General features: G+C 41.7%; 2 protein-coding genes across 5 annotated transcripts; one reads left to right on the top strand and one right to left on the bottom strand.

Annotated features, from left to right (window-relative positions):
• Nucleotides 1-4,382: 4,382 nt before the first annotated feature.
• Nucleotides 4,383-15,461, top strand: IRAK1BP1 (interleukin 1 receptor associated kinase 1 binding protein 1). Its single transcript, XM_027454966.3, has 4 exons — nt 4,383-4,729; nt 10,496-10,561; nt 13,995-14,125; nt 15,150-15,461. Exons 1-4 carry the CDS (start codon nt 4,412-4,414, stop codon nt 15,418-15,420), a joined length of 786 nt encoding a protein of 261 aa, XP_027310767.3. The 5' UTR covers nt 4,383-4,411; the 3' UTR covers nt 15,421-15,461.
• A 442-nt stretch (nt 15,462-15,903) lies between these two features.
• On the bottom strand, nt 15,904-25,237 carry LOC101805198 (F-box only protein 21). 4 transcript variants are annotated; one of them, XM_038177525.2, is made up of 8 exons: nt 24,693-25,237; nt 24,500-24,557; nt 23,440-23,610; nt 22,200-22,289; nt 20,674-20,744; nt 19,748-19,911; nt 17,764-17,874; nt 15,904-16,133 (listed from the first exon to the last, which is right to left on the bottom strand). In XM_038177525.2, the coding sequence occupies exons 3-8, from the start codon at nt 23,565-23,567 to the stop codon at nt 16,038-16,040; spliced, it is 660 nt and encodes a 219-aa protein (XP_038033453.2). In that variant the 5' UTR covers nt 23,568-23,610; nt 24,500-24,557; nt 24,693-25,237; the 3' UTR covers nt 15,904-16,037. The 4 variants fall into 4 exon arrangements, with proteins under 4 accessions (XP_038033453.2, XP_027310769.2, XP_027310771.2 ...); XM_027454968.3 differs by lacking the exon at nt 24,500-24,557 and having other exon boundaries at nt 24,693-25,231; XM_027454970.3 differs by lacking the exon at nt 24,500-24,557 and having other exon boundaries at nt 23,443-23,610; nt 24,693-25,218.
• Between the last annotated feature and the right edge of the window lie 659 nt (nt 25,238-25,896).

The following is a 25,896-nucleotide window of genomic DNA, read 5'->3' as shown; positions in this document are numbered from 1 at the left end:
GCTTCATTCAGTCGTGACCAAAGACAACCACTGCCTTTTAATTGATTTCAGGAGCAACAGTATTAAGCTCTTTACAGTTTTACAGAAACCGTCAATAATGATGTTATGAGGGCTTTTTGTGTGGAGGGCTTTTGACTAGCAGGCTAAATCTATCAGCTCATTTCGTCAATAGCTAGCTACTGCCAGAGAACAGAAAACAATTTTGTTGTTCCCATTATACGCTAAATTTGACTTCAGAAAATAAAGAAATCTCCACCTTTATTAACAGGACTGATTTAAAGCTAGAAGTCAGATCACATCTGAGCCCAGCCTGAATCCATGGTTTTGCAGGGGCTACCTCTAAAATCACTTCACCTTGTCAAATCAGTATTTAGGTGGAAGACAAGGAGGAAAATAAATGACTGGTGTCTTTTCTGAGCCTGTGAGGTGTTGAGCTGTTTAAAGGAAGGTAAAAAATGTGATGAATTCATTCTTACTTTCCAGCAATGCTGTCTCTTCTCATGCTTGGGCAAAAAATTCTGTTCATAAGAATGGTGTCTTCCAGTTGGCGACATCTAGAGCAGAAACAAATGGGCTTAACCCTTTTTGACCAACCTCCCTTGCTGCAGAAATTATTAATATCCCTTGGGAATTCTGTAGGCAAGCTCAGGAAGCTACTAAGACTGGAGGCATTTCTCTTTCTCAGAGGGTTGTTAAAGGAAAAACTTTGGTTTTGCTTTAAAGTTCTGACTGGTCTCATCAACTGTGAGCCCTATCAGGTTCCCTTCAAGGCTCAGTATGCCTGTCAGTGATTCCCATTGAGAAGGAAAAAAAAACTCTTTTTCACGGGAGTATAAAAATTCTCCTGAGGACTCACATTTCCTTAGGTAGGAGGTTTCAAAGAAATCATCTAAGCTCTATATTGGTGCCAGCTTATCCAGTAAATTTTGATCTTGGAAATAAAATGCCAGCAGGGGCAGCGCTACCAATTTTGCTCTCACTTCCACGCATGGTATATGGTTTTGAAAAGGCTGACAGTGGATATATACATGTATTTGCCCTACAGAGTGATTTTCAAGGTCATGTAGACAGTGGGTGACTGACTTTGCAAATAAATATTGTAAAGAATAACTAAGTAACACACACATAGAGCTTCCGTTCATTAAATGTTTTACAGCACAGTTAGTTTAACAAACTTAAACAAAACAAACAAACAATCTTTTTTTCTAACAAAAAATCAAATCCCATGCACAATTAAGCACCACCTCCATCTCCTCATAATCTGTAGTCAAATTTTCAATTTTTTAGTTGAACGGCAAGTTAGCAGAATGCTCTTCTCAATTATGTTAGCTTTTCCAACACTGCTTTTCCAACTGTTTAATCCATCATTTTCAAAAGTGCTTCCTACTCAAATTATAAGTCAAAAAAAAAAAAAAAAAAAAGCTTGTTATCTGTAGATTTGGCTTTATCTTCCAGTTCTGAGTGACAGCTTTTCAATATACTTAGAACAGTGCTTTGTAAAGCACCCCTAAAACAACTGCAAAGTAAATGTGCTATAGCCCTCCTATTATCCTTAGTGTACATTGTTCTTATAGTGCATACTGACTACTCAGTATAGATTAAATTGCATCTAAGGTAATTTTGTAACTGGCCTCAGAAAAGGTCTTCTAGGATACATCCAATTAAGCTCTTCACTTATAATACCTTTTTGTGGCAGTTACACAAGAAACACGATGTTCCCAGAAAGTTAAACATCGTACAGCATCGAATTAGGAAGTGCATAACGCTTCCTAATAACACATAATTTCGTTGCACATCTGCATATATGTGTGTAACTACTATAACAGATTTTTTTTTTTTTGGCTGTTACAGGCTGTCTTTCATAAAAAGGCAAATCAATTTTAATCAACAGTTAAATCAGAATAGTTTTAAACACACAAAAACAACCTGGAGAGTACATCGTTTGGCTTCATTACATTATCTTTAAAAGCTTTATTGATTATTTCTTAATGAGTGGCATTCAATATTTAGAACGTGTCTATTTATCCTGGTACATTTTCAAGCAAATTTTCTGCAAACATCTCAGCGAAACAAAAAGCACTGCTGCGACAGAATAATTTCAAAAGCATTTTAAACTCCCTCTGTAATGAAATAATTTATTTCAGAGGCATATACATTTACCTCATCTGCACAGATAATGAATACCTAACAGGTATTTCATCTGAAGCTTCGAGTGTTCAGCATGTCTAGAGGGAAAAACAGACTCAAGGGCAGAAGACTCCTAAAGTCATGAGGCATGCAAGAGTCATTGATACATCTTAAGGTAGAAGCGATATTAATGATGGGAAAGGCAGCTGGTACAGATTCTCTCTAATGACAGGACATGAAGCACACGCTGCATGAAGATCAATGAGGGAAAAAAGACAGGACTTCAATTCCCTTAATAGTTCTCTTTCCTGCCACCTCCAGTGAATTTGCATCTGATTTGTAAAATCAGGTCTTGATGTCTTTACATGTCATGTTTTTATCTAGAAGGAGGGTATAGCAATATTTATCTGTACCTTTTCAGGCAGATATTCGTACAGAGATTCTGAAGGCTGTGAGACCTTATATACAGCACTGTTTGATTTCAGCCTCTGTGCAAGATTCCAGATTTCAATTAACCAAAAAAAAAAAAAAAAAAAAGTACCACAAATGTACACAATAACAAAACACTAGAGACCTCTCAAGAAATTGTCATAAAAATGAGGTTAGACATACAGGCCAATGCTAGCTGGATACACATAAGAAATATAGGGTTTAGATTATTAAAATAATTTGTTGAATTTGAGAATTTCAACAAATATCTTAATTTATAGAGAATGGAGACTGTAGAGTCTGCTCATCCCCTCCCGCAGCCTGCTGGATTTTCCTCATGCAGCCCAGGATGCTGCTGGTCATCTTTGCTGTGAGGGCTCACTGCTGGCTCATGTTCAACTTGGTGTCCACCAGTTCTTTCAGATCCTTTTCTGCAAAGCTGCCTTCCAGCCAGCCAGCCTTCTGACTGCATTGGTTATTCCTCCTTAATGGCAGGACTTGCCATTTGCCCTTCTGGCACTTGATGAGGTTCCTGTCAGTCCATTTCTCCAGCCTGTTCAGGTCCCTCTAGATGGCAGCACAGCCCTCTGGTGTACCAACCTGTCCTCCCAGGTTTTTTTCCCCAGAAAACTTTTGGAGGGTGCACAAGTGGAGGGTCCACCCCATCACCCATCTCATAAAGAAAACCGTATTGATTTCAGGCTCCAGAGTACCCCACTAATGACTGGCCTCAATCTGCATTTTGTGCTGCTGATCACAAGCCTCAGAGTGTGGCAGCTCAGCTTGTTTTCAGTCCATCTACAGTCCACATACCTAGTTTGAGCTTCATCAGTTTTTTTGTGAGGGTGCTATGGGAGAGAGTTTTGAAAATCCTGTTAAAGATACAATGAACGCGTTCACTGCTCTCGCTTCATCCAGAGAGTGAGTCATTTCATAGTCACTTGGACAGGCTGGAGAACTGGGCTGAGAGGAATCTCATGAAGTTGAGCAAAGGGAAATGCCAAATTCTGCATCTGGACAAGAATAACCTCATGCACCAGTGCATGCTGACAGCTGACTAGCAAAGAAAGTCCAACAGCCTTGTGGGCTGCATTAGGAAGAACAGCGCCAGCAGGTCAAGTGAGGTGATCCTTTGCTGCTCACTATTAGTGAGGCCACACCAGGGTTCAGCTCGGGGCTCCCCAGTGCAAGAAAAGTGTGGAGTTAGCTGAATTTAAACCAGCACAGGGTCACAAACACGATGAAGGGATGGAGCATCTTCCACATGAGGAGAGGCTGAGGGAGCTGGGACTGCTCAGCTTGGAGAAGGGGAGGCTCGGGGGGGGATCTCATCAATGTCTGTAAATGCCTGAAGCGCTACCCAGTGACAAGACACGAAACAAACGGCACAAACTTAACCACAGGAGGTTCCTTCTGAGCACCTGGCAACACCATGAGTATAGTCAAATGTTAGCAGAGCCCAGAGAGGCTGCAGGGTCTCTCTCCTTCAAAATATTGAAGGAGACCCAACCCAACCCAACTGGACACGGTGTTGGGCAACCAGCTCCAGCTGAGCCAGCTTGAGCAGTGAGTTGCCCTAAATCTCAAGAGGTCCCTAAATCTCAAGAGGTCCCTTCCAGCCTCAAGAGTCCTGTGGTTGCACTCTTCCATCAGGGATTGCATCGCTGCACAGGACCTGCATCCCTGCGCCCTTCCAGAGGAAGGGGCAGCACTTGGCCAGCAGACATGAGCAGAGCCAACACGTGTGCTACAAGACCTCACTGCGGAGAAAGGGCTGGTGTATGAGGAAGGGCAGCACCACGCTGGAGCTGCTTTGTGACCCTCGCAAGGCGAGGGGGGTCGCGAGAGTCGCGACATGGCGGAGCCTCCTTCCCAGGGTGCAGCGCTGCAGCGGTTACCATGGAGCCGGGCGGGCTCCGCCGCCATGGCGCTGCCCGCGGCGCTCCCCGCCCGCAGCATGGAGCTCGCCCCGGCCCCGGTGCCGTCCCCGGTGGCGGCGGCGGCCGGCCGGGAGCTGCATGTGAGCGGCAGCGCGGAGCTGAGCGCCGGCCCCGACCGGGCCCGGGTGTCGGTGCGGCTGGGCAGCAGGAAGGGGGCGGCCGGGGCGGCGCGGAGCAGCGTGTCCCGCAGGCTGGAGTACATCGCGCACAGCGCCCGGCACCGCGGCGTGCCGGTGAGGGGCTGAGGGGGGGCGGGCACGGCGCTGGGAAGGTGCCCTGGGGGTGGGTGTCCCCCCGGCAGTGCAGTCTTTGGGATGTTGTGAAGCGGTTCTGGAGAGTTCCGCACTCAGGGCTCTTAAAAATAAAACGTGGCAAAGCAGGGCTGCGGTGGGGAGGTGGCTGGGTTTGGGCGCCTCAAAACAAAACGGAACAAACCAGACCTGTGGTGGGGTGAGTGGGTGGGTTTGGACGCCTAAAAACCACAGCAAACCGTGTCTTTGGTGGGATAAGTGGCTGGGTTTGAAAGTTTCTTACTCCCGAAGGCCCCCAGGAAGTCTGTGCTGTTTCCGTGCACTCACAGATGAGCTGAGGAAAAGGGAGATGACAGTTTGCTCCCAAATTATTCAATATGGCAATAAAAGTATTGCAGATTTGTCACAAAAAAAAAAAAAAAAAAAAAAAAAAAAAAAAAAAGTGATAGTACATGATGTTACAGTGAAATTCAGTATCTGTAAATACGAAGTAAGAGTGGGTCAGGAAGAAGGAAGGGGATAGGCAAGACCCCCTAGCCCCCCTGTTTCGGGAAGGGTCACGTTGTAGCCATGGGTCTAGATGGCGAGGAGGCACTGAGGCTGCTGCAGGCCAAAGCTGGCACCCGTGTTTTTACCTACACGCGGCTGTGGGGTGACTGTCACATCCCACAGGCCCTCCTCGCACTGATGACAACCGGGAGGAGGATTCATTCGCCGTCAGAATAACTTGCTCAGTCAGAAATGGTGCGGTTTTTTTTTGGGGGGGGGATACAGGCTGAGAGCCTTCAGTTTGCATCGTGAGTTGGTGGGAGGTTAGTCGTGGATTTTCAGAGGAAGACAAGGTGACTTATCATTCATTCACATTTATTAGTAGACAGAAATGATAAGCTTTGTACCCACCACTGTGGTAAACTATTAGATCACGGGGTATTTTCATCCTGGATGCAATTAAATAGCACTTCAAACTGCGGAAGGATGAGAAAATACAGCTGCAGCTGCCCACCCTACAGGGAACCTGAGGAACTGAGTTAGGGTTTTGACATGAGCCTGGCTGAAATGGGATTGTGGGGAGCATTGGACTTCATGGCAGGTGACACAAAAGGAGTAAACAGGCTGTCAAGTCAGTGAGTGTGCTTTTGAGGTGTTGTGCACACGCAGGCTGGAAAAAATAAGTGCAAAATGAAGTGTGATCAGGACAAGCATATTGATATTTGGGTATATGTAGAGAGGAATGTAATGGGGACATGTAAACGGTGGTGTAACCTAGGTAGAAAGTGGACTGCTTTGTGCTGTGAGAGCAGAGCATTCAGTGGGCTGTTTATAGTTTCTTTTATAATGAAATTAAACTTATAGTTTCTTTTATAATGAAATGAAGCTTTTAATAGTTTCACAGCCCTCTCTTGCTGTTCCAGACATAGCACATGCTGGAGACTGGATGTGTTCTGTCTGCAGACCAGAGAGGCTGTGAAATGCTGCTTAAGTTCTGGGCTTCTCGGTGTTAGCGATGTGTTAGCTCTGGGGAACAACAAGGTGGTGTGTTTTTTTTTTTCCAGAGTAGTTCCCTATGGTGTAATTTTTAGTGCTTTTTTCCATCCGATTGTAAGCCACTAGTGCTGGAGCTTTCGTTTGCCCTCTGGCTTTTCTCCTGACTAACAGATCTCACTGCTGGCAGTTTGCTCCTAACTGCATTTCCTAACACCGCTTGTAGCTAATGCCTTTCTAGACCACTGTAAAATTCAGCTCTCTTCACAATCTCCATATGGTTCTAGTTCTTGCAAGGCTGTCTATGGCCCCTTTAGAAATCAGCAGGTCGGACCATATATTTATTTTTTAATTAACCCGTAGGACCATTTCCTTAGCCGTTCGTGCCACTGCTGTAGGAAGCCTGTGGGATCAGGAGTGCGTAACCTCTGCAGCAGCAGGAGTTTGCGTTAGCAGCTTGTCAGGATGCCAGGGGCTGCTCCTAATTTCCATATATATTTACACAGGTTTTTAATCAGAAGTAGTTGCACATAGTAGCATTTATTTATAGAGTGCTCTAAGTATCTACTGCTCTTAGAGCACAGAATTTGTACTTTCCCTGCAGCCCTCAAAGCAATCAATGGGGAAACCAATTTCTTACTGAGCCCAGCTGTTCAAAAGCAGCATTTTTTTTCTTCCTTCTCTAGAAGCAAACTGATTTATATTTACAGCTTGTTATTTATCCGGGGGGTGGTGTGGAGATGACATTTGTTTTCTTTAATCATTGTATCCAAAAATTGTCATTGGCCATCTTGTTTAAAAATAGCAGTGATTGTACAGGTTAGCTGAGGAATTAGAGAAGGGGGTGTTACCTAAGGAGAAAAAACAGTTCACAAACTGTATCCAGCAGGCTCTGTCAGTACTGAGCTGTGTCCTTGGATATACATGCACTGTTCTCTGTATTTGGAACCTGTTACTCAGGAGTCACAGCCGTGGATGCACATCCATGCAGTGGAAAAAAAAGGATTTGAAGCTTTGCTCACCCAGTTAAGGTTTTTTTTCCAATTACAATGCATCCTTGATGAAGAAATGCAGAAAGACCTGCATAAGACATCACCTTCCACATAGTTTAAGACATATCCCTGAAGTATCCTGACATTTGCTGAGTACAAACTTGCCTTTTACCTTCCTTAAAATAACTGTCACCTATGCTCCTGTTATTTTCTGAGCAGACGTAAAGCACCAGAAACTGCCTCACCGTAGGTGTCATTCTGTCTGTGTAATGCCAAGGGGAAGGCACAGCGTGAAGGGTTGAGAGGCTGGGGAACAGACCCGCCGCCCGGAGTGTGTGTGTGATGCGTGCTGACTGTCAGGGCTTCCCGTCCTGAAATGCTGGGGTAACCTTGCAGAGACACTCTGATGGACGGGCTGTTGTGTCAGTCTCTCATACATCACATCTCTCATTAAATGGTTCTTTAATACTAAGAAAAAAAAATGTATATTCAGGTGGAAGAAGCCAGCTCTTTTGGTTATTTCAATATCTTTTGGGTATTATTTTTGAGTCTAGAGTTACATTAGATGCATCTTTGCAAACATACAAGTAAATTTTAAGAGGCATTTCCAGCTGTCTCCAGAGTTTTAAGCAACAGCTACACATACCAGTGTAGCTCACTACAACTGTGTGCTAGTGTGCATTTCCAATCTATGGACATTTTTGCTTATTGAGGCTGGTCTTGTAAGAACGACTCATAATTTTGTTAACTCAGTAGTTAGGAACAGAGCATGTAATTTTACCTTCAGATAGGTTTTTTCACATACTGTACATTTACTTAGCTTTCTCCTTGACGTGTGCTTTTGCTGAATATCTATTTAGGTGGGTTTTTTTTCTGTTCTCTTCTGGGGAAAGCAGTAGTCGTTCCTACAATGGTGACGGTGTGATGAGGGTGGACACAACAGTTCTGTGAAGAAGCAAGTGTCCTGAAGTAGCAGAGAGGCAGGAGGAAGGGCTATGTAAGGACTTTGGTGTGTTGAAATGGGGCAAAACATAAGGTGAGGAACATTTCTAGACTTGATACTCTAAGCTCAATGGGATGTTGCCTCTCTTCTTATTTTTTCACCTGCAACAGTGATAGTTTATATCACTGCTGGATCAGAAAATACACTATATAGGCAGCATACAGGTGTGATTCTGTTAAGAATCATTCAATGGCTTCTAGGGGTAATTGAGTTATCATACAAAAATAATGTTATATTCATTTATTTTTTATCCTGTGTCTCTTGGCCCACAGATTTAGAAAATTGAGAAAACTATTCCAGAAGTCCAGGACACCTGACACACTGGAAGTGTAGTTTTTCTTAAGGCGCAGTGAAAACTACTTCTTTTCCTGTGGTTATTGCTGTCAAATGAACAGTTCCTGAGCCAAAATATAAACAGCAGGCATAAGCAGCAGGGGGGAAAAAAAGTCTTTTGCTTTTGATGTCGTCAAAGCCCTGATTTCAATTTAAAATTCTGCCGTCACCTCCTTGTCTTCTCCGTGTCCTTGTCTGAAGATGGAACAGGCTCCTGAAAAGGAACAAAGCACCTGGCAGAAGATGCATCAGAAGAGGCCACATCATTATGACTTCAGCAATTAGGTCTTCCCTTTATCTTCAGGAACACATATAGCTACTGTCAAATCTTGGGGGGATACAAATTAGCGACGAGGGAAATTGCCTAGTGGATGATGGCACAAGATGGTTTTTCACTCCCAACTGCATCGGTTTTGCAGTAGTGCCTAGAACCACACGATGGCACTGCCCTTAAATATACAGCAAGCAGGCGAAGTGCAAAAACAAACAGAAAAAAGATGCAAACAAAAGGTTTAGAAGAAGACTGACCTGTTCGGAGGAAAATTAATATTTTTAAAGGGATTAAGGAATGGGGATGAGGAAAAAAAAGTGCACCTTTTCTATGGTTACTCTCAAGTTTTATTACAGTATTGTTATTTCTGTGAAATAGGGTTTTTTGTGTGATTATTCTTATAAGACATGTATATGTATCTCTAGGGGGAAAAAAAAGAGAAAAAAAATCCTGATAATTATTATAAAAAGTGTGGTTTGCTCCATGTTTCTCTAACAAACCACGGCCAGCCATGCTTCCCAAGTACCTTGAACCTATGACCATAAAAAGGGGAAATACGGCTTTTAGGGACTAACTCCCCATGGTCCTTGCTTTTGCTAGGAGAGATTTTCCAAAAATAAGGATGTTTTCTTGTATTTGAGCATTATTTGTCAATCATAAAATTGAAAACTCAATTTTTATTTTTCAAAAAACCCAAAAGCTTCTTGTAGGCACTGTGCGATGATAATTATAGGTCTGATTTCCATGTGGTATTTTAGAAGGAAAATGCTTCTCGTGATTAATGTCATTTCTAAAAAAAAAATGCATTCTACACAATAAACTTGAAGATTGGAGTCCTCTGTAGAAAATATTCTGACACAAAGCATCCTTTGAAATGTGTCAACACTGAAAGCAAATATTATGTTCCTATGCAAATACATTTAGTAAGTAAAACTTTTTCAGTAATTTGGAAGGCTTGGGATCTGCTTCTCTACAGCTCATGACAATTAAATTCAAACTCATACTTACAATTAAACTGTAAACTGTGCTTTCTGTTATGTTGTAGTAATTTTACAATAACCTATTCATCCAAACTCTTTACCAAAGAGGGCAGGGGGTGAAAGAAATGTTAGGCTGCTAGCAAGCTGGTCAAATCTTCAGAGGTAGCCAGAGTTGTTCTGTATCTTACTTGGAAATCTGAAAGTTTCTGCTAGTGCTCTGTACAGACCTTACACTGAAAATATAGCTGGTATTAACGCAGAAGGGTCAAAGTGGAATAACCTCTTTTAAGGGTTTCCTTCCTGCTGAATGACCATTGATTAATCATTGTTTAGATCATGAAAACGACTGAAATGTCTTGGGTTTAGTACTAGGTGAATTGACAGCTACACACTGATACACAGAGCCTCTAGCTCGCAGTTGCTTTTAAGAACTAATTCTTCTCTTCAAGTGAATAGCAGCAAAATTGCCATATAGAGCTACTGTATAATTTACTTTAAGTGATGTCAAGAAATCTTTAATATCCAGCCTTAACTGACGAGATTTGCATGGAAAATTCCAAACTTGTGTTGCTAAGTTATAAGTAATAAGCCAAAACAGTTCAACTTTTACAGAACACAGTGTACATACGTTTCCAACAGGCCCTTCATTTCTGTCTTTTAAGATTATATTCTTGTATTTTGTTTTAGGAAGAAAATATGACTGTAACAGAGGATTTTAGTAGACTAGAGAACACCTACCAAATGGAAGCAGAGGTACGTATTCAACCCAAGAAAACAAAAAATGTAGCAAGAACCAAGGAAAATTTGCAGACTCTTTCCTTGTAGCTGGACATTCTCTGTAGTAAAGGCAGCATAGTCCACAGAAGCTACTGAAGGACTGCAATTTAAAGCAGAATTCAATTGCAGTCTTCTGTTGTGTGCAGAGCTTGTTTTCTGCTCCTGTAGCACGGAAAGGATTATTTTCTTGTCAGATGAATGTGTGCTGTGATTCTATGATGCCACAGGAGGGACTCTCTTGTTCTGGGACTCCAAGGTTGTCATCCGGTGGTGGTGTAAGCAAACCTATGGTTCTGCTCTCTCCTCAACCCCTAGATGTCCCTGCCCTCTGCTTTTTTGAAAGAATTTGTATGTAGGTGATGAGGTAATAGACAAGTTTGGAAAGCTGCTCCAATTAAAACTAATCTGGAAAAAAAATGATTATTTTTCCCATTATTTTAGCTCCGTGAACTGGAGACAGTGCAAGGCAGAGGACAAGAGTGGATGGGGAACAACCGTGGCATGGCAGCCCTAAGCTATATCTGCTTAAGCCACAGTTGAACAGCACCTGGACTTTGGTCTATCCTACATTACTCTGCCATCAGCTTGCTGCAAGTAAAGCAAAGCTAATTGTTTCCTAGGTAATTCACTTTGAATTTTGTAGGTTAAAAGTGCTGTGTGAAAGTTAAATGTTATTAGAATAATCCCATTTTCTTCAGCATCAGCTCAGGGGAGTTTATTTTTGCACATCTGTACTATAGCAAGAAGTGAATGCACTGAAAATATTCATTAAGGGAAATAGTATGTTTTCAATCAATGAATCTTTCCAGATTTAATCACTGCAGTCACTACCCAGCAACTTCAGTGATTCTTATGAAGATTCTTATAAAAGTCTGCAGTAAAACTGTAGCAATATTATAGAGTTACTGTTTACAGTCCCCTAAATCCGAGTTCAGCCTCTTTAATTTGTGTGTTTGTTTTAAGGTATATTGTCATCTAAATAACAGCGATAAATATACAAATAAATGAGAATTTGGAGAACAAAATTAGATTTTAAAATGAGTCCTCAGATACTTAAATGATATCATCAGTGTCATCTGCCGAATGGCTTTAACTTCGTAATTTAGACACCTACTATCATGAGAGCTTCAATTATCAAGTCTTTTAGATAAGCTGTACTTAATTAATACAACTATATGCAGTTGTTATGTAGGCTACAAACAAGCTTAGGCTTACAACTTCAGCCTTATGCAGTACCTAATCCAATCGTCAGCCTTCTTCTGCCATCAATTTTTATACAACAAAGATTGTAAGTAAGCGGAAAGCAACTGACATGGGCCAACTTTCCACCAGTGGGCAGTTTGGACCGGCTGTAATTGTCGTTCAGCAGTTCTGTGGTTGCACGGGGCCTGAACTTGAAATTCTGGCCGCAGTACTGTGGCTTTGGGCTGCTTAAGTAGCAGTCTGGTAGCGCTTCGTGCAGAGGTTAGTTTCACCTTGACTCCCCGTTTACATGAGCACTGGTTTTGTTAGTGCAGCGTCATAAACCAGTGAAGTTCAATGTATGGGACTACTTTAGCAATATAAATGAATTTTAAATCAACTTACACTGGCTTCTGTACTAAGGAGTTTGCCATTGCATTTGTGTTACGTATCAAATCACAGAGGTCATGCATTATTTCATTCTATACACTCTTTTTACCATTTGTCTACTCCAACAGTTTTTAGAAGACTGAAGAAATTCCCAGACAAATAGCTATTTAAAGGTGTAATTAAGAATTCAAGGCGTACTTTCAACTGTAAGGAGATAAATTCTAATTCATGCTTTAACAAAGGAAAATATGCAGAAGAATGAAGTTTTGTAGGGGATCACAAAGCTCTGTAGTATCTTAACCGTAACAGTTCATTTGTTGCATGATGATCTCATGGGATGATTAGTTTGTTCTTGTGCATATCTTAACACACTTGCCTTTTTGTAAAACACAACTTCTTGTCCTTTACAGCCTTATCCAAACCTTACAATGTGGCCATAACAGTTTTGCATTCCTCATATTATGTTTTCACAGTTTTTAACCTTAATCATAATTTTATTGAAGAAATTGAAATGCTGCTTTGCATATTAATGCTCAGGTATCCTCTGAAAAAAAAAAAAAAAGTGGAATTTATTTTATTGGATCTAGCTCTAAGTAATCTATGTGAAAACTGTGTTTGGGGGGTGGGGAAACAAAATTCGCAAGTGTTACTCAGTTGTTTTCTGCACCGAGGACGCCTGATCCCATGCTGGTTTTCTACCCATAAAGTTCCTGAATGCCCAGAGCTGCCCCAGTCTGAGCAGTTTCCCTCTTGCTTAAGCCCCACCATTATTTTGTTTGACCAGTCCTCTGTTTCATCCCCTTGAGGGAACTGATCTTATAAACACTGGCAGCCATCTGGCAGACGCTATGATGGTCCTCACAGTGACAGCGTGCAGGATTTGTTTCTGTGCAAAAAGAAGTGAAAGAGCCCGGGACAGGAGATGGTGACCCCGGCTTGGTGATGTATGGCAAGGTGAAGATGAAGACTCTTAAAAAAAGAGTTTGGGAACTGGGATTTCTGCTTCCTGAACACTCCAGCAGCTGGGCATGACTGCTCGACTGCTGAAAAGGGTGCTGTGCCACAGAGGAGGGCTTGCTCCTGCCTGGAAAGCTGCCACCTGGCTGGTGCTTCCCTGCCAGGAAGGCTGTAGGGCTCTGGATCCTGGGCTGATAGCGATGCCTGCTTTGTTGGGAAAACACCCAAATTCCTGCTGTATCATCTGTGTGTAATGCTTCTTCATGCCAAAGGTACAGAAGGCTACACGTTTAAATTGTTTTTTCAGCCTAGACTGAGGTGACCAGTTCTCTGCAGGCACTGGGGCAAATCTGGTCACCCAGCACAGGGCTTTGAACAAGTGGGATGGGACTGGGCTAGGCTTATTTCGGTCTCGCAGTTTACGTTTTTTGAACCTAATGTGTGGAATTAAAATGTAATTTTCCTTCCTGCCCGATGTTTTCCACATCATTTTGCTTGGGCTTCTGCATAATTAACATCTGGTAATCTAAGTTTAAATTTAAAAGGGAAGAGCTGAGATGCATCTGAGGATGTGTCACACACAGTACGCGTTCATTCTTCAAATTGTCTACATACCAGGAATGCCAGACTTCCTCACAAAGAGAATTTTCTTAATCCTCAATTTTAAACCATTTCATAAGCTTCTTTCTGTTGGAAAACAACTGATAGTTTCTAGGGCTATACAAAAGTGTCTGACTCAACGAATGTATTATATACAGGACTAGTATATTTAGTTAGTTTGTACAAATCTGTCTTTACATTGATTTAATTACAGGTGTTGGATCATAGGAGAAGAGTTTAAAAAAAAAATGTACTTGTCTGATGTCTGTGTTCATTCCAGGTCTCTATTATATTCAGTGATTTTGGAAAAATGCAGAATGTTTGCAATTTACTTACTGAAAAATTAGGGACTTCTGTTACCATCAGTCCACCTCATTTCTACCACACTCCAGAAGCCATAGATGCCCTTCGGTAAGTTTTCTCTTATGCCACAGATTTTACAGCCTCAGATACCATTTAATATGAATACATAATTTATACTGTTTGTAATGGGAGCAAATAGTTTCCTTCATACCTATTAAAATTTATGTTCAGATCTCAGCATTTGTTCTAAATATAACTTAGAAATTAATGCTGTTCAGCCTAGGAAGATGCATCTTGTTCTTTCTGCAGTGCCCCTGTGCAGAAGCAGACTGTAATAAATATTTTCTCACTGATTTCCATTGGAAGTATAATCTGCTGTGAATATTAGGTCAACATAATTTGACTTTGGTTACATCAGCATGTGTAGATTTAATTTGAATTTATTCATGGAGGTACAAATGCGTTACCAGATGTTGATAATTCTAAGTACCCTTGCCAATTCCCATTACTTTTAGCTACTGCCATGCTCTGAAGTGAGCCATGGATGGTGCTTGCTCAGCATCAAAATATGCCACTTTGATGCTCATGGTCTTAAAATTTTAGGTGTTTACTAACTATTTGATTTTTTACATATCCTGCTGATGTTGGAGAGGGTGGGAGAACCCCAGTGGGAAGTTTAATCTTGGTTTGGGGTTTGCCCCTTTAAAGAAACATGCCTGGGCTAAGGAGGGAGGTCAGCTCACTGCAGGTAATGCTTCTGGAGATGTCAGAAGTGTATCCCAAAGTGTCAACACAGGACTCTGGAAATGAGGCCAGTGAGTTCAAGGGGGTGCAGGTTTGACTTACAGCTGGGCACCCAGATGTTTGGAGCAGGGCTTGGACGCATGCTCTGCACCACACACCACCAGTGCCTGCAGCAGACAGGTGTTTGAAATGCCTAATTACAGCTGATGAGGACGCTCACGTTTTCTCCTCAGTTTCCCCTCAAACTTTCAATCTACCACCCAGAAGGTGATGTGTCTTACCCCATGCAGTTATAAGAACTGAAACACAGGGAAAAAAAAAATGTTTGGCATGAATATTTATGCAAGTTGACCCTGCTTGTTGTTGTGCTGCATTCTCTGCCTCTCAGCCGTCAAGTGTGCGTCGCTGCTGTTGGAAACACGCGGCAGAAAGCCCAAGAAGTATGTCGGCTGCTTGGCCAGTCACTGGGAAAACCTTTATTAATAAGAGAACAAGAAACAAAAGAATGGGGAGGCCACACAGACAGTCAGCAACCTAACTCCCCAGATTCACTGACTCTGCAGGAAAAAATCCTGAATGCTACTGCTTATGCTTCTTGTAGAGTGTTTGCTGTGTTTGAGATAAAGGGAAAGGAAAACAGAAGAAAGAAGTTGCTCTAAAACCTTACAAATTTTCTTAATAAATTTTTATACTTTCTTCATTTTTTTGTTTTCCTGTATTGATTTTTATTCTTACGATAGCAAGTATGGTTAAGACAGGATATTAAGAATATTGTTTGAGTACTGAGCAAAAATAGAAAGTTTCTTAATTTGCCTATCCAGGTGCAAGAAATGACATTTAATAGTTTTATGTCACTCAAAACTCTTCCTTTGCATGGGTCATTTGAAAGCAGCACAATGCATGCTTTTATAAAGAGAGTAGTGAAACTATAGCAGGAATACTTTACTGTAGCTCTCACTAGAAATATTTCAATTCCAGTTGGCCTTTACTTAGCTCTCGCCTCTAAAATTAAGATAATTAGTTCTGCAGATACAGTATTTAACTGTTTCATTTATTCTGCTCCCCACCCCCCAGCTCACTTAATGATGGGAAACTGAACATGCCATTTGTCCACTTCTAACGAAATGAATTCTTCAACATAAAACTTGCTTAGGAACATTTTATTTCATCATAGGAAAAAAATATACATTAGCTTTATCCTGGTGTCTGTTTGCTCAAGTTTAAAAAGGAACCATGTTGTCCAGATGCACATCATATGTACAAATAGCTGAACACTTCAGTCATGAGGATAGATTTTTTTCAACCACGGCTGCATAATGTATTTTGAGCCATCATATCCGCTGAAATAGGCCTTCATATCAGGGTGGTGCACCTGAGAAAAATCACATTTCAAGTCGAATTAGCAATGAATACAAACTGATACTTTAACAATTTAAGTTACTAGAGTTAACTTCCTGAAGACTCCTAATTAGTTTAAATGCATTTTGTACATAGATACACTTTCAGTGGGATTTTCCACACTTTATTGTAACTTATGGCATAAGAACAGTGGCTTTCTCAGACTGTTAGTGCCCTGTATGTATTGAACACGTCTCCTGAGATGTTACTGGCTAGATCTATACCAGCGTTGATGTTTTAACCTCAGCGCTATTTCTTATTGAAGTAGTTTCCACTCCTTTGTTGCTGGTACAGCTTCTTGTTATTTTTTCAGCTGGATCAGGTATCTAATCCAACTAAGCAGGCAGCAGGAACACTAAAGTAGTCAAGGAAATTGTGAAGACACACCGAGCTGATGGGCTTCTATACCACAGTGTCTAACTTGAAGATCCAACTCCACAAAGGGCAACGTGAGTTAGGAGCTTTGTTATGATCCAGAAAGCCTACAGTTAGTAGGTTAGAACTGGGAACTAGGAAATGGTTAGGGCAAGTTGAAACATGTTGTCAGCCTCAACTCTTTAGGAAATAAGTGTCTATTAGGCTGGAGGAAAGGCTGTGGGAAGGCAATCCGCAGACCTTTTTGAAAGTGAGGTGTAGGCATGACTCATCATCTGTAATTAATCTCACCTAGACGGTTTTCAACTCTCTAAATTTGTAAGCTTGTTACCATCAGTCGTCCTAACCGTCTGTGGGAAGAGTAAGCTTCCCTAGTGGGTCAATAAAGCGATCTGATAACTTAAAGGCTGGCTTTCACAAGGTAAATGTTTGTGGTGAGGTATTTGTGTCTCCCCGTGGACTGTAAAGGTCACCAAAGGTAGGCAACTGACTGACACAATAAAAGGTGCATTTTTTATACATGAGTCTGAGGGCTCAGAACCCAATTTTAAATCCTTATGTCACATATCTGGGTTAGCATATTTCCTACTCCTTTGTTCAGCACATTTTATGTTACAGTCACTGGCTAGAGCAGAAACTTTTTAAGGAAGGCTGTCTTCTGGATCAGAGCCTCTGTCTAGTTGAAGAATCAGGTACACCTTGTGTAAGCTAGAAATCAAAGGCAACCAAGACCATGATACACAAACCAGAATTTTAGGCAGTTTTTGCAGTTAAAGAAGGGAGACATTATTCAGTCTGGGCAGCAACTGAGCAAAAGCTTTTTGAAACGCAGATTTTTCAGAGTGGAATTGTGAAAGCAGTGTGTTTTGCTAGATCCAGTAGAAAGGGATGAAAGGAGTTGCCCAACTTTGATTGGTCAGTGAAATCCTAAAACAAAAGTCCATGTCTGCAACAGCCTGTATGTAACAGAAGCCAAAAATGCTAAAGAACTTAAAGACAAAGAAAAAATTAGGCAGTTGGATACTTTTAAGTAGACAGCACATGGTTTGAGTCATTTATCACCTTCTAAAAACATATATTTGAAAGTACAGCTATAGTTTGTGCGTCTGCTTCCTCTATTAGTTTCACTACCTTTGTAAAATAAATAGTATCCATTAAGCCAAAGGTCAGCCAACTTTTAAACACAGAGGATAACAAGCAAGTTGCAACGGAATAAAAATAAATACTACCTCTAATCCCATAATAATCGTTATCTCTTCCTCAGGAATGTAAGTGGTAGATTTGCCAAATCCATTTGCTTTGTTAATTAGAATTCGATAGTGAGGAGTATCTCTTACATCCTGTAAAAATAGAAGGAAAATAAATAGCCTCGAGAGGAGCTGATGACTAAAGATTACATTATATAATCAGTTAACTCTCACTAGACTTACAGGGCCTAAAACCTCTCAATGTATAGGTACAGCAGGTTTATTTTTATGATCATGCCAACGTCAGTTTGGAAAAGTAAGTATAAAACCATCAACACTGTAATATATGAAGTTCTTCTTCTCAAATCTTTTTTCATTTTAAGAGCCAAGATATTTATTAAGTGACCTTTTTGTTTGTGTATCTTGCAAGAAATATGACTTAGAATATCCCTGCTTTTTGTATATAGGTCCCACAACAGCTTGTAAGTCCCCCTTCTACCTTCGCAAGTGGTGACGCCAGAGAGAAAGGAGCAAATTCAGAGCATAGCACCACCTCTTACAGCCTCGATCCCAATCCCGGATAAAGCTAAGGCAACTTCCACATATATCTAAAAGTCTTCCAGCCAAGAAAGAAGCGTAGCTTATGATTATTTTTGTAGTGCCTATAAACCCCAGTCACAGGCCAGGGTCCCACTGTGCTGACTGCTGCCCATAAATATTCCCATCAAAAGTAACCCACAGTCTAAACACGAAAAAGTGATGGATGAATACGGGCAGATAAATGGAGTTTGTGCAGCCGTTAGTATTGATCAACGTGACAGGCAGTGGCCTCTGCTCAGCAATGTGCTGATGAACTGCAAGGCAGAGAAAGGCTGGGCTGAAAGCCTGGCTAATAACGCCGGGGGGGTTGTAATGACCAAGCTTAGCAGTTGCCTCTTAAAGGTCAGAGGACATTTTGCATAGCTGATGCACAAAACAGAGAGAAGCAAAGGCAAGCTTAATTAAAAAAATACAGTTCAACTACAGCATCAGTAGTGAACTTAAAACCATAAAGATGAACACAAGCTATCATTGGGAAAACATTAAAAGAAAAGATATATAAAAGGATTCAGAACGCCTGATGGGGAATGCATAGGTGTGCAGTTGGTGACAATGCCACTGAGAGGAGAAAAAAAGAGGGGAAAAAGCAAGGCCGCAGGTGTTTTCGAAGCCAAAGATGAGTAGCAGATGGATGAAATTGCAGTCGGGAAGGGGCAAAATGCACCCAACAGTACTGAACGTCTGCTCCCAGCTGAACACAGATTCTCATCTACAGGCAGAGCTTCTCATTTTTTCTCATTTTCAGTCCTCTTTGGCTTACTGATTAGTGCCTTCCGGCCACTTAAGCAGTATGTCAGCGGCCAACCCACAGGGTATGTAGCACTGTATTACCAGACCAGCATTGTCAACAAAGATTTAGCATCTGATTTCCAAATGCAACAAGGACTTTGGCTAGAGAATTTCAAAAGCTCTAAGAATCCTAGCAAAAACACATTGTTAAGTAGATTTATATTCCAACTGTCCAGATGCCCCAAAACACAGCTTTCTCTCTCAGAAATTGATTAAACACAGAGGCTTACTTGCATTTCTTGGGTGCAGTGAAGATGTTACCAATTGTGCCTACGCTGGAAGATCAGATCAGATATTGAAAAGCTTTTCAATTTTAGTAATACACCATGAGAAATTTGTTCTGTTATAGGTTGACACTGCTGCTTTAAATGCAACACTGTGTATTAAAAGTAATTTTAATGTGAGATACATCCAGAACAACCCTGACCAGTGAAGTTTAACCAAGCCGAGCTGCAAAAGTAAAGCTCTCCTGTGACAATAGCACAGAAGAAGCAGAGCTTTCTCTCAGCTGCACAGGTGATCGGGGTATTAAGTATTCCCTATTAGGCTAGCAGGAAGTCCATAGCAGTGTTAGAGGTTTTTTAACAGCATTATTGTGTGTATGTATTGATAAAATAAGAGTTTAATACAGTCAAACCTGTTTTGCTGGAGGATATTTGTGTTGTAGCCATTTTTCTGGAGCTTTAGCTTTTACATCCCATCCAACAATGACTCCTGAGTAACCAAGTCTTTTGTGAACTATCACCTGGCCCACACTGAACTGGATGGACTCAGGCTTTGGGCTGCGAACCTGAGTTGATTCTAATTTAACAGAGAAAGAGACTTGTAAAGAAATGTTTTATCAAGCATTTTAAACATTTAAACAGACACTCACATTCTTCTGGTTTCTACCAGAAGAGAAGTGACAGTTAGATTAATAGGCAAAGTAAACAAGTAAACATGTACTTCGTTTCTTTTCCCCCCAGAATATTACTACAATTTTTGACAGACCAGACTAAGGAAGGTATTTTTCTACTTGTGTGCCTTTGATATCACGTATGGGTCTTAACAGAAAGCATAAACACGTGTGTATTGGCAATTGCTGTTTAACTGCACCTCTGTATTCAATATTTCACAGTGCTACACACAATAACTAATTTTGCCATATTTTTTTTTCTAGTTTGGGTCACGGAATTTTTCTATTCAGTCTGACTGCAGGGATTTTTTTTGTAGGAGCAGACTAATCAATGGTTTCTTTTTCCTTTTATGAAGTTGTTCTAAATCATTCATTTGAATCAAGTGAAAGCTATACCATTGTTGCTCCATACACCAGTACAGAACAGGCACACTCAGATCTGCTCCACGAAAACAGACAGATACACGTAGTGCATCACACTGATACCCTTACACAACGCAGGGCGGGAAGACTTCAGATTTGACGTGTCCTGTTTTGCCTACTGAATATGATCAGACAGGAGGAAAATGACTAACATTTGCAAGACAAGTGTAGAAATACCCTACAGGAAGGCCTTAGAATGCAATACCACCAGCAAAACACAAAAAGGATTGCAAAGACTTTGATACCTGCAAAATAGGAATGGTTTTCTGCTTCAGTGTTGGCACTTTTAATTTTCTTTTCTCCGAAGTACCAGTTCCTAAAATGTAAAATTAATAACCCAGCATTCAAACACATTCTTTTGCAAGTGAGTTTTAGGATAATCAGCCTTCAGGTTATTACTTTAAGCCTTTGTCTGAATAGAGGAATAGTGCAAAGCCTTTGATTCAAAATTCTTCACAACTAGAAGCCCAAACAGAATGAGAGTTTTACATTAACACCACTTCTAGGGAACATACAAGACAAAGAAGCTTGTTCCAACAGGAGAAAAGAGTATATATATAGCTTCTTTGGATATGTAGCTCCACAGCTGCATTATAATTTTATGTCAAGGAAAAGCCATTTACTTTATATAGGTGAGCTTGATACTATTCTGACTTCTGAGAGAGATTCTTCAGTCTCTTCTGTAAATTCTACTTTGAAATCTTTAAAGATTGGTTAACTGTAGTATGGACAAGGTGCCTGGCCATGAGTCCCAGCTTAAGGCTACAGTAAAAGTATCTTCCTCTGCAGTAGGCTGAATTTCATCTGAATTTCACAGGTGGGGAACTCATGTTGTGGGTTTTTTTGGTGGTTTTGTTGTTGTTTTAGGATAACCAATTCTTTATAGTAATATAAGATATTCAGAAGATGTAAGCTGCTCCAACAATGTACAAATAATCAAAGGATCTTTTGGTGTTTAGAGGTTTTATCTCTACACGTGCCTGAAGCTTCCTGCAAAGTTGCAAAGCAATTTGTGGTGAACCTGAGAAAAGCACAGTTTCTGTTGCCTTTTGTACATCCCCTAGGCTTTCCTGGGGGCAAAAGTAATTCTGAAATTTCCACAGTTCAGAGGTACTCCTTGACACCCCTGGTCATTGAATATGAATCAATAATAAAGGACCTTTGAAGGTCCAGACAAGGTAAAACCTTTGGAGTATTTCTACTGCACAAGAATTAAATCTCACAAACAAGCCCCTTTAACCTCCCTGAACAAGTCATCTTAAAACTAACCGGGTACATATGCAAATGGATACAACCTTACTTCTTCTAGACCAACCCACTGTCATTTATCCAATAATCACATTTTCCCTCCATCCTAAACCCACAGATTTCCCATCTACATTTTCTACAACCACCGTATACAGCATAAGATATCCATCCCGTGTTGTAGGATCTGATCCTGTAAACGTATCACAGCTTATAATCATTAACGTAGTTAATCCTACAGACAATCAGATTGCACAAGCAGATGAATTTAAAGTAGAGGATAACACATACAGAATTACTGCCAGGATTTATGTTTAGTTTCACATGGAGCTCCAATTGCATGTTTGTGTAGACTACAAACAAAAGCTTTTCTTAAACTGGTAGAAAGTCCCAAATCAGTCTCAATAGGAAAATGAGAAGCATTTCCCCTTCGTTACTTATTTCACCCGTGCAGCATGCCTTCCTGTTTAAAAATAGACCGTGTTTGAAAGATAGGTTTAAATGCAGACAGAATGCAACATCCTACCTTGTCTTCAACAGCCACAGCTTTAAACGATCTGCCCACGCATCCACACTCAGGTAGGACTTGGTAAAGCTGCTCCCACAGGCAATTAGCCTTCAGTAGTAAAAACAATCACCATGTTGTTTGAAAACTTTCTATCGTGTTTTTTTAATATATACTTATTTTCCTTTTTTAATATTTAAACTTTAAGGTTTCACTTCTGTAGCAAACAGGAAAAAGAAGTCAGTGGCCAGGAACAAGTTCTCCCTAAAGATTACTACTTACACTGCAAATGAATGTCCTTTCAATCATCGCTTGTACCAGTAAACCATACGTGAATTTTGGAAAATGCCATTTGTCATGACAAAGTTGCTTTTTTTTCCTGTAGTCAGACCACAGGAGTTGCCAAATTGCATCAGATTCTGCTGTTTCAACTGTTACTTGAGGATACTGAGCACAAAACATTTCAAAAGTTGTGCACATAATCAAAGGACTATTCAAAAACAGCAAAGCAAATTCTGCATAAATCTAAATGGTTAGTAGTTGACTCATGCCATGAAACCCTGGAAGTGTTTTAAATCTGGGTCCTCGCCCACAAAGACAAACTTTGTTCCTTTTTAATCCAGCTTAATCTTTTGCTCTCATTACTTCATGGATTTGAGTTCTACAGATGAACCACACAACGAAAGCACTACACAGACCATATTAAAACTCTAAGTCATACACAACTCTCTTTGCATGGTACATCTTCAAGATGCTAACATTTGCCAGTGGTTACCACTATTAAATCCTTGGACCTGATGCGCTGTTCTTCACTTTACATTTAGAACAGACACAAGGGACCCTGTCAGTACATAACTTCCTAATTCATATACAATATAAGAATAAGTGTCAAAAGGTAATGGAAAGTTTGAAATAGTCTTACTAATAAAACATTTAATTTCTCCCATTTTAAAGGGTTTTAATCAATAGTCACATATATTGGAACATCCAAAAGCAGAAGAGGTTAAGACACAGCCATGCAGTCTCGCAGATTATACACAGATTTTTACGGGAAGAAAACAATGGTTGTTATTCAAATGCTGAAGGACCTCTTTAAACTACTAAATACAGTCACGTTAAGCCACAAAAATGTCTGAGGTATGATTTGAATGTTGTTTTCATGCAGGAATGGGCAACACATTCCCACTCGCAAGGACAAAGTGCATTGGGGATGAGAACGAGAACTCTTACAGATGAATACAGTAGGGAAGGACAGACTTACAACCTTTCTGTTATCTGGATGCGCTGAGCGGAGTCTGTTCCATACCACTGGGATAGGAAATACTGTGCAGGAAGCGCGGACAGCAGCATGCAGAACTGCAGAGCTGCAGCTGCATTGATGTGAGGCATTCCGACAGGAAGCTTCTTCAAAGACTCTTCCCTGCTCTCTAATCTGAAAAAGAGGGCAAAAAAAAAGGCAAAAAAAAAATGCAGCAGCCAGCTTTGCTGGCTGTGTGTACTTATAAGTTTCCTTCCAATTGCTTTTGTTGCTTCACAAGATAATATACAGGCTGTCCACACACATTGCAGTTACATCCAGACCTAAATTAGGTCTCACTACATTTATAGAAACTAAAAAAAGACTAACATTGACTAATTCAGTGTAGACACATCAGATTGATGGCCTCAGAAAAGTCTGCTTCGATACAGTGAGTAATGCATATACAGAACCAAGGGATTTTTCTTTCAGATCAGAAGCGTGCACAGCATTGTACCTGGACAACAACTATGTGCCAGTCACATCGCTAGAGCAGGAACACACCCGACATCACCCTTCACACCAGTGGCACCTGCCGCACCTTGCCAATGCAGGAAGATACTCGTGACTCTTCTCCCCTTGCCCACCAAACTAAGACAATTACCTTCAGACGAGGAGAGCATTTTCTGTCCTTTTGTATCTATGAAAGTTCTTCACATCAGAACCCGGACTGATCAGATCTGTGCCTCTTACCCACGCATTCACAGACCGTACAGGCTTACTGCGACCTTCCAAACACCACCTACGTCGCGAGCCCTCTGCATCCTCTTTTATTCACCTCCAGCAGAGGCTGTTGTATCTCCTGCTCCCTAGCAGAGCGTTCAGCTTGCAAGCAAACACAAATTGTGCAAGTTACTTCTAGCTTTTGCTATGGAACTTACAGTGCAGGTTACTGTAACATATGCCGTACAGGTGCCTGGGGGAAGTTAGATTTATGAAAACTGCCTAGAAAACACAGTCAAGATCACAAAATTACGCTGAAGGACACCCAAGGAATACCATAAGGAATAGAAAACATACACACCACGACAGACAGCTAGCAGAAATCACGTTTTTCTCCTCGACATTCCCTCCTTTAGAACCTATGGGGAATATAACGAAGCCTGGCCCCAGGGCGGATCCTCGGGGAGCCGGCGGGGCGCTGCAGCAGGTGCCCCGCTCCCCCCCTTCCCTCCCGGCCACCCTCTCCCGTGCCAGGCGGCTCCGTCCCCCCTCACCCGGCGGTGTCGGCGGAGCTCCCCGCTCCCCTTGGCGGTGCCGGTGCCGGTGCCGACCTCAGCCCGGTGAGGGGCCGATCCCGCAGCGGGGCGGGCCGCGGGGCTCCCCCTCAGCGGCGGCGGCGCCGCCCTCGCGGCAGGTGGCGGCCGTTGGGGCCGGCGGACATCTTGTGCGGCTGAGGGGAGGCAGCCCGCCGTCGCGCGTTGGGAAACGATGTGCATCAATAAAAATGGTCTTAAACGTTCTTAATTCGACAGATAGGCGTCTTGCTCTGAGCCCTACCAGATGCAAAAGAAGCGCTGAAAACCCACGCTTCGTGTTAGGTGGATTATGGTACTTTAAAGCGTGGAAAAGCTGTCCAGAGTCTCCCACAAAGCATCATTTCCACAAAACACTGCTTCCACAAAACATTGGGGGGAATTTTGTGGGTTCTGACAAGGGAAGAAACCCAAATGTACAGCCACCCTGTTCTGAAGCCAGGATGCAGGCTGAGGGGGTCTCCACAGCTCCCAGCATCTCACAGAGTTGCTCGGGCCACGATTCCTCCTTTAATAAAAACACAACGAGACCAACACCTCAGCAGACTGTACGCTCTTACCCTTTTTAAGAGGAACATAAAGAAAGGACAAAAAAGTTCCGTTCTATTTTTGCAGCTTAGTTTTAAATAAATATGCACTACTCCCCTGAGCATTCATTTAAATAGTTTTTTTTCCAGGAAAGAGAAAACAGCCGGTGTACCCTGCTATGAATAGAAGCCAGAAGAAAGTCCCCTAGTATGAGTTTTATGCAAAAAGCATCACGGTTTTAACCTAAACTTTTTACACAGCACCACAGTGCGTCTCAGACCACCCTCCTGGTGGTTCAGAGAGCGCTTCATGGTGGTCCACGGGCTGGGCTTTGTGGCAGATGGATGAATGTGTAACGAAACAAAAGTCTGCGGCGCGGTTTCGACAGTGCGCGTGTCAGACTTCAAACACAGCCTCCCCCTGGGCCCGGGACGGCTGCACCGGGGTCGAAGCCTCTGAGCAAGTCTCTTCTTTGTCAGGGATTTCTTTGGGGCAAATTCAACAGCGGTCAAATTTGTTGATGACACCGAAATCAGAACGGGAGCCAACAGAGGAGGACAGACTCAAACTGCAAATGACCCCAGGGAGATTAGAGCAACAGGGAAGTTACAGACAATACGGGAATTCGGCAGCAGCA

The sequence above is a fragment of the Anas platyrhynchos genome, chromosome 3 (assembly GCF_047663525.1).
Source record: "Anas platyrhynchos isolate ZD024472 breed Pekin duck chromosome 3, IASCAAS_PekinDuck_T2T, whole genome shotgun sequence".
NCBI classification, from domain to species: Eukaryota; Metazoa; Chordata; class Aves; order Anseriformes; family Anatidae; genus Anas; species Anas platyrhynchos.
The sequence above is the reverse complement of the archived record's forward strand: the minus strand, read 5'-3'. Positions and strand labels throughout refer to the sequence as shown.

Bases quoted from the DNA above. Each gene is read 5' to 3' on its own strand.
- LOC101805198 (XM_038177525.2), bottom strand. From the start codon at position 23,567: ATGCCTCACATCAATGCAGCTGCAGCTCTGCAGTTCTGCATGCTGCTG. The intron at 17,875-19,747 runs GTTTGACTGTAT...CTATTTTTACAG, and splicing joins AATATCCTCCAGCAAAACAG to GATGTAAGAGATACTCCTCA. The intron at 16,134-17,763 runs GTAGTATTTATT...GATTTTTCTCAG, and splicing joins CGATTATTATGGGATTAGAG to GTGCACCACCCTGATATGAA.
- IRAK1BP1 (XM_027454966.3), top strand. From the start codon at position 4,412: ATGGCGGAGCCTCCTTCCCAGGGTGCAGCGCTGCAGCGGTTACCATGG. The intron at 4,730-10,495 runs GTGAGGGGCTGA...ATTTTGTTTTAG, and splicing joins CCCGGCACCGCGGCGTGCCG to GAAGAAAATATGACTGTAAC. The intron at 14,126-15,149 runs GTAAGTTTTCTC...TCTGCCTCTCAG, and splicing joins GAAGCCATAGATGCCCTTCG to CCGTCAAGTGTGCGTCGCTG.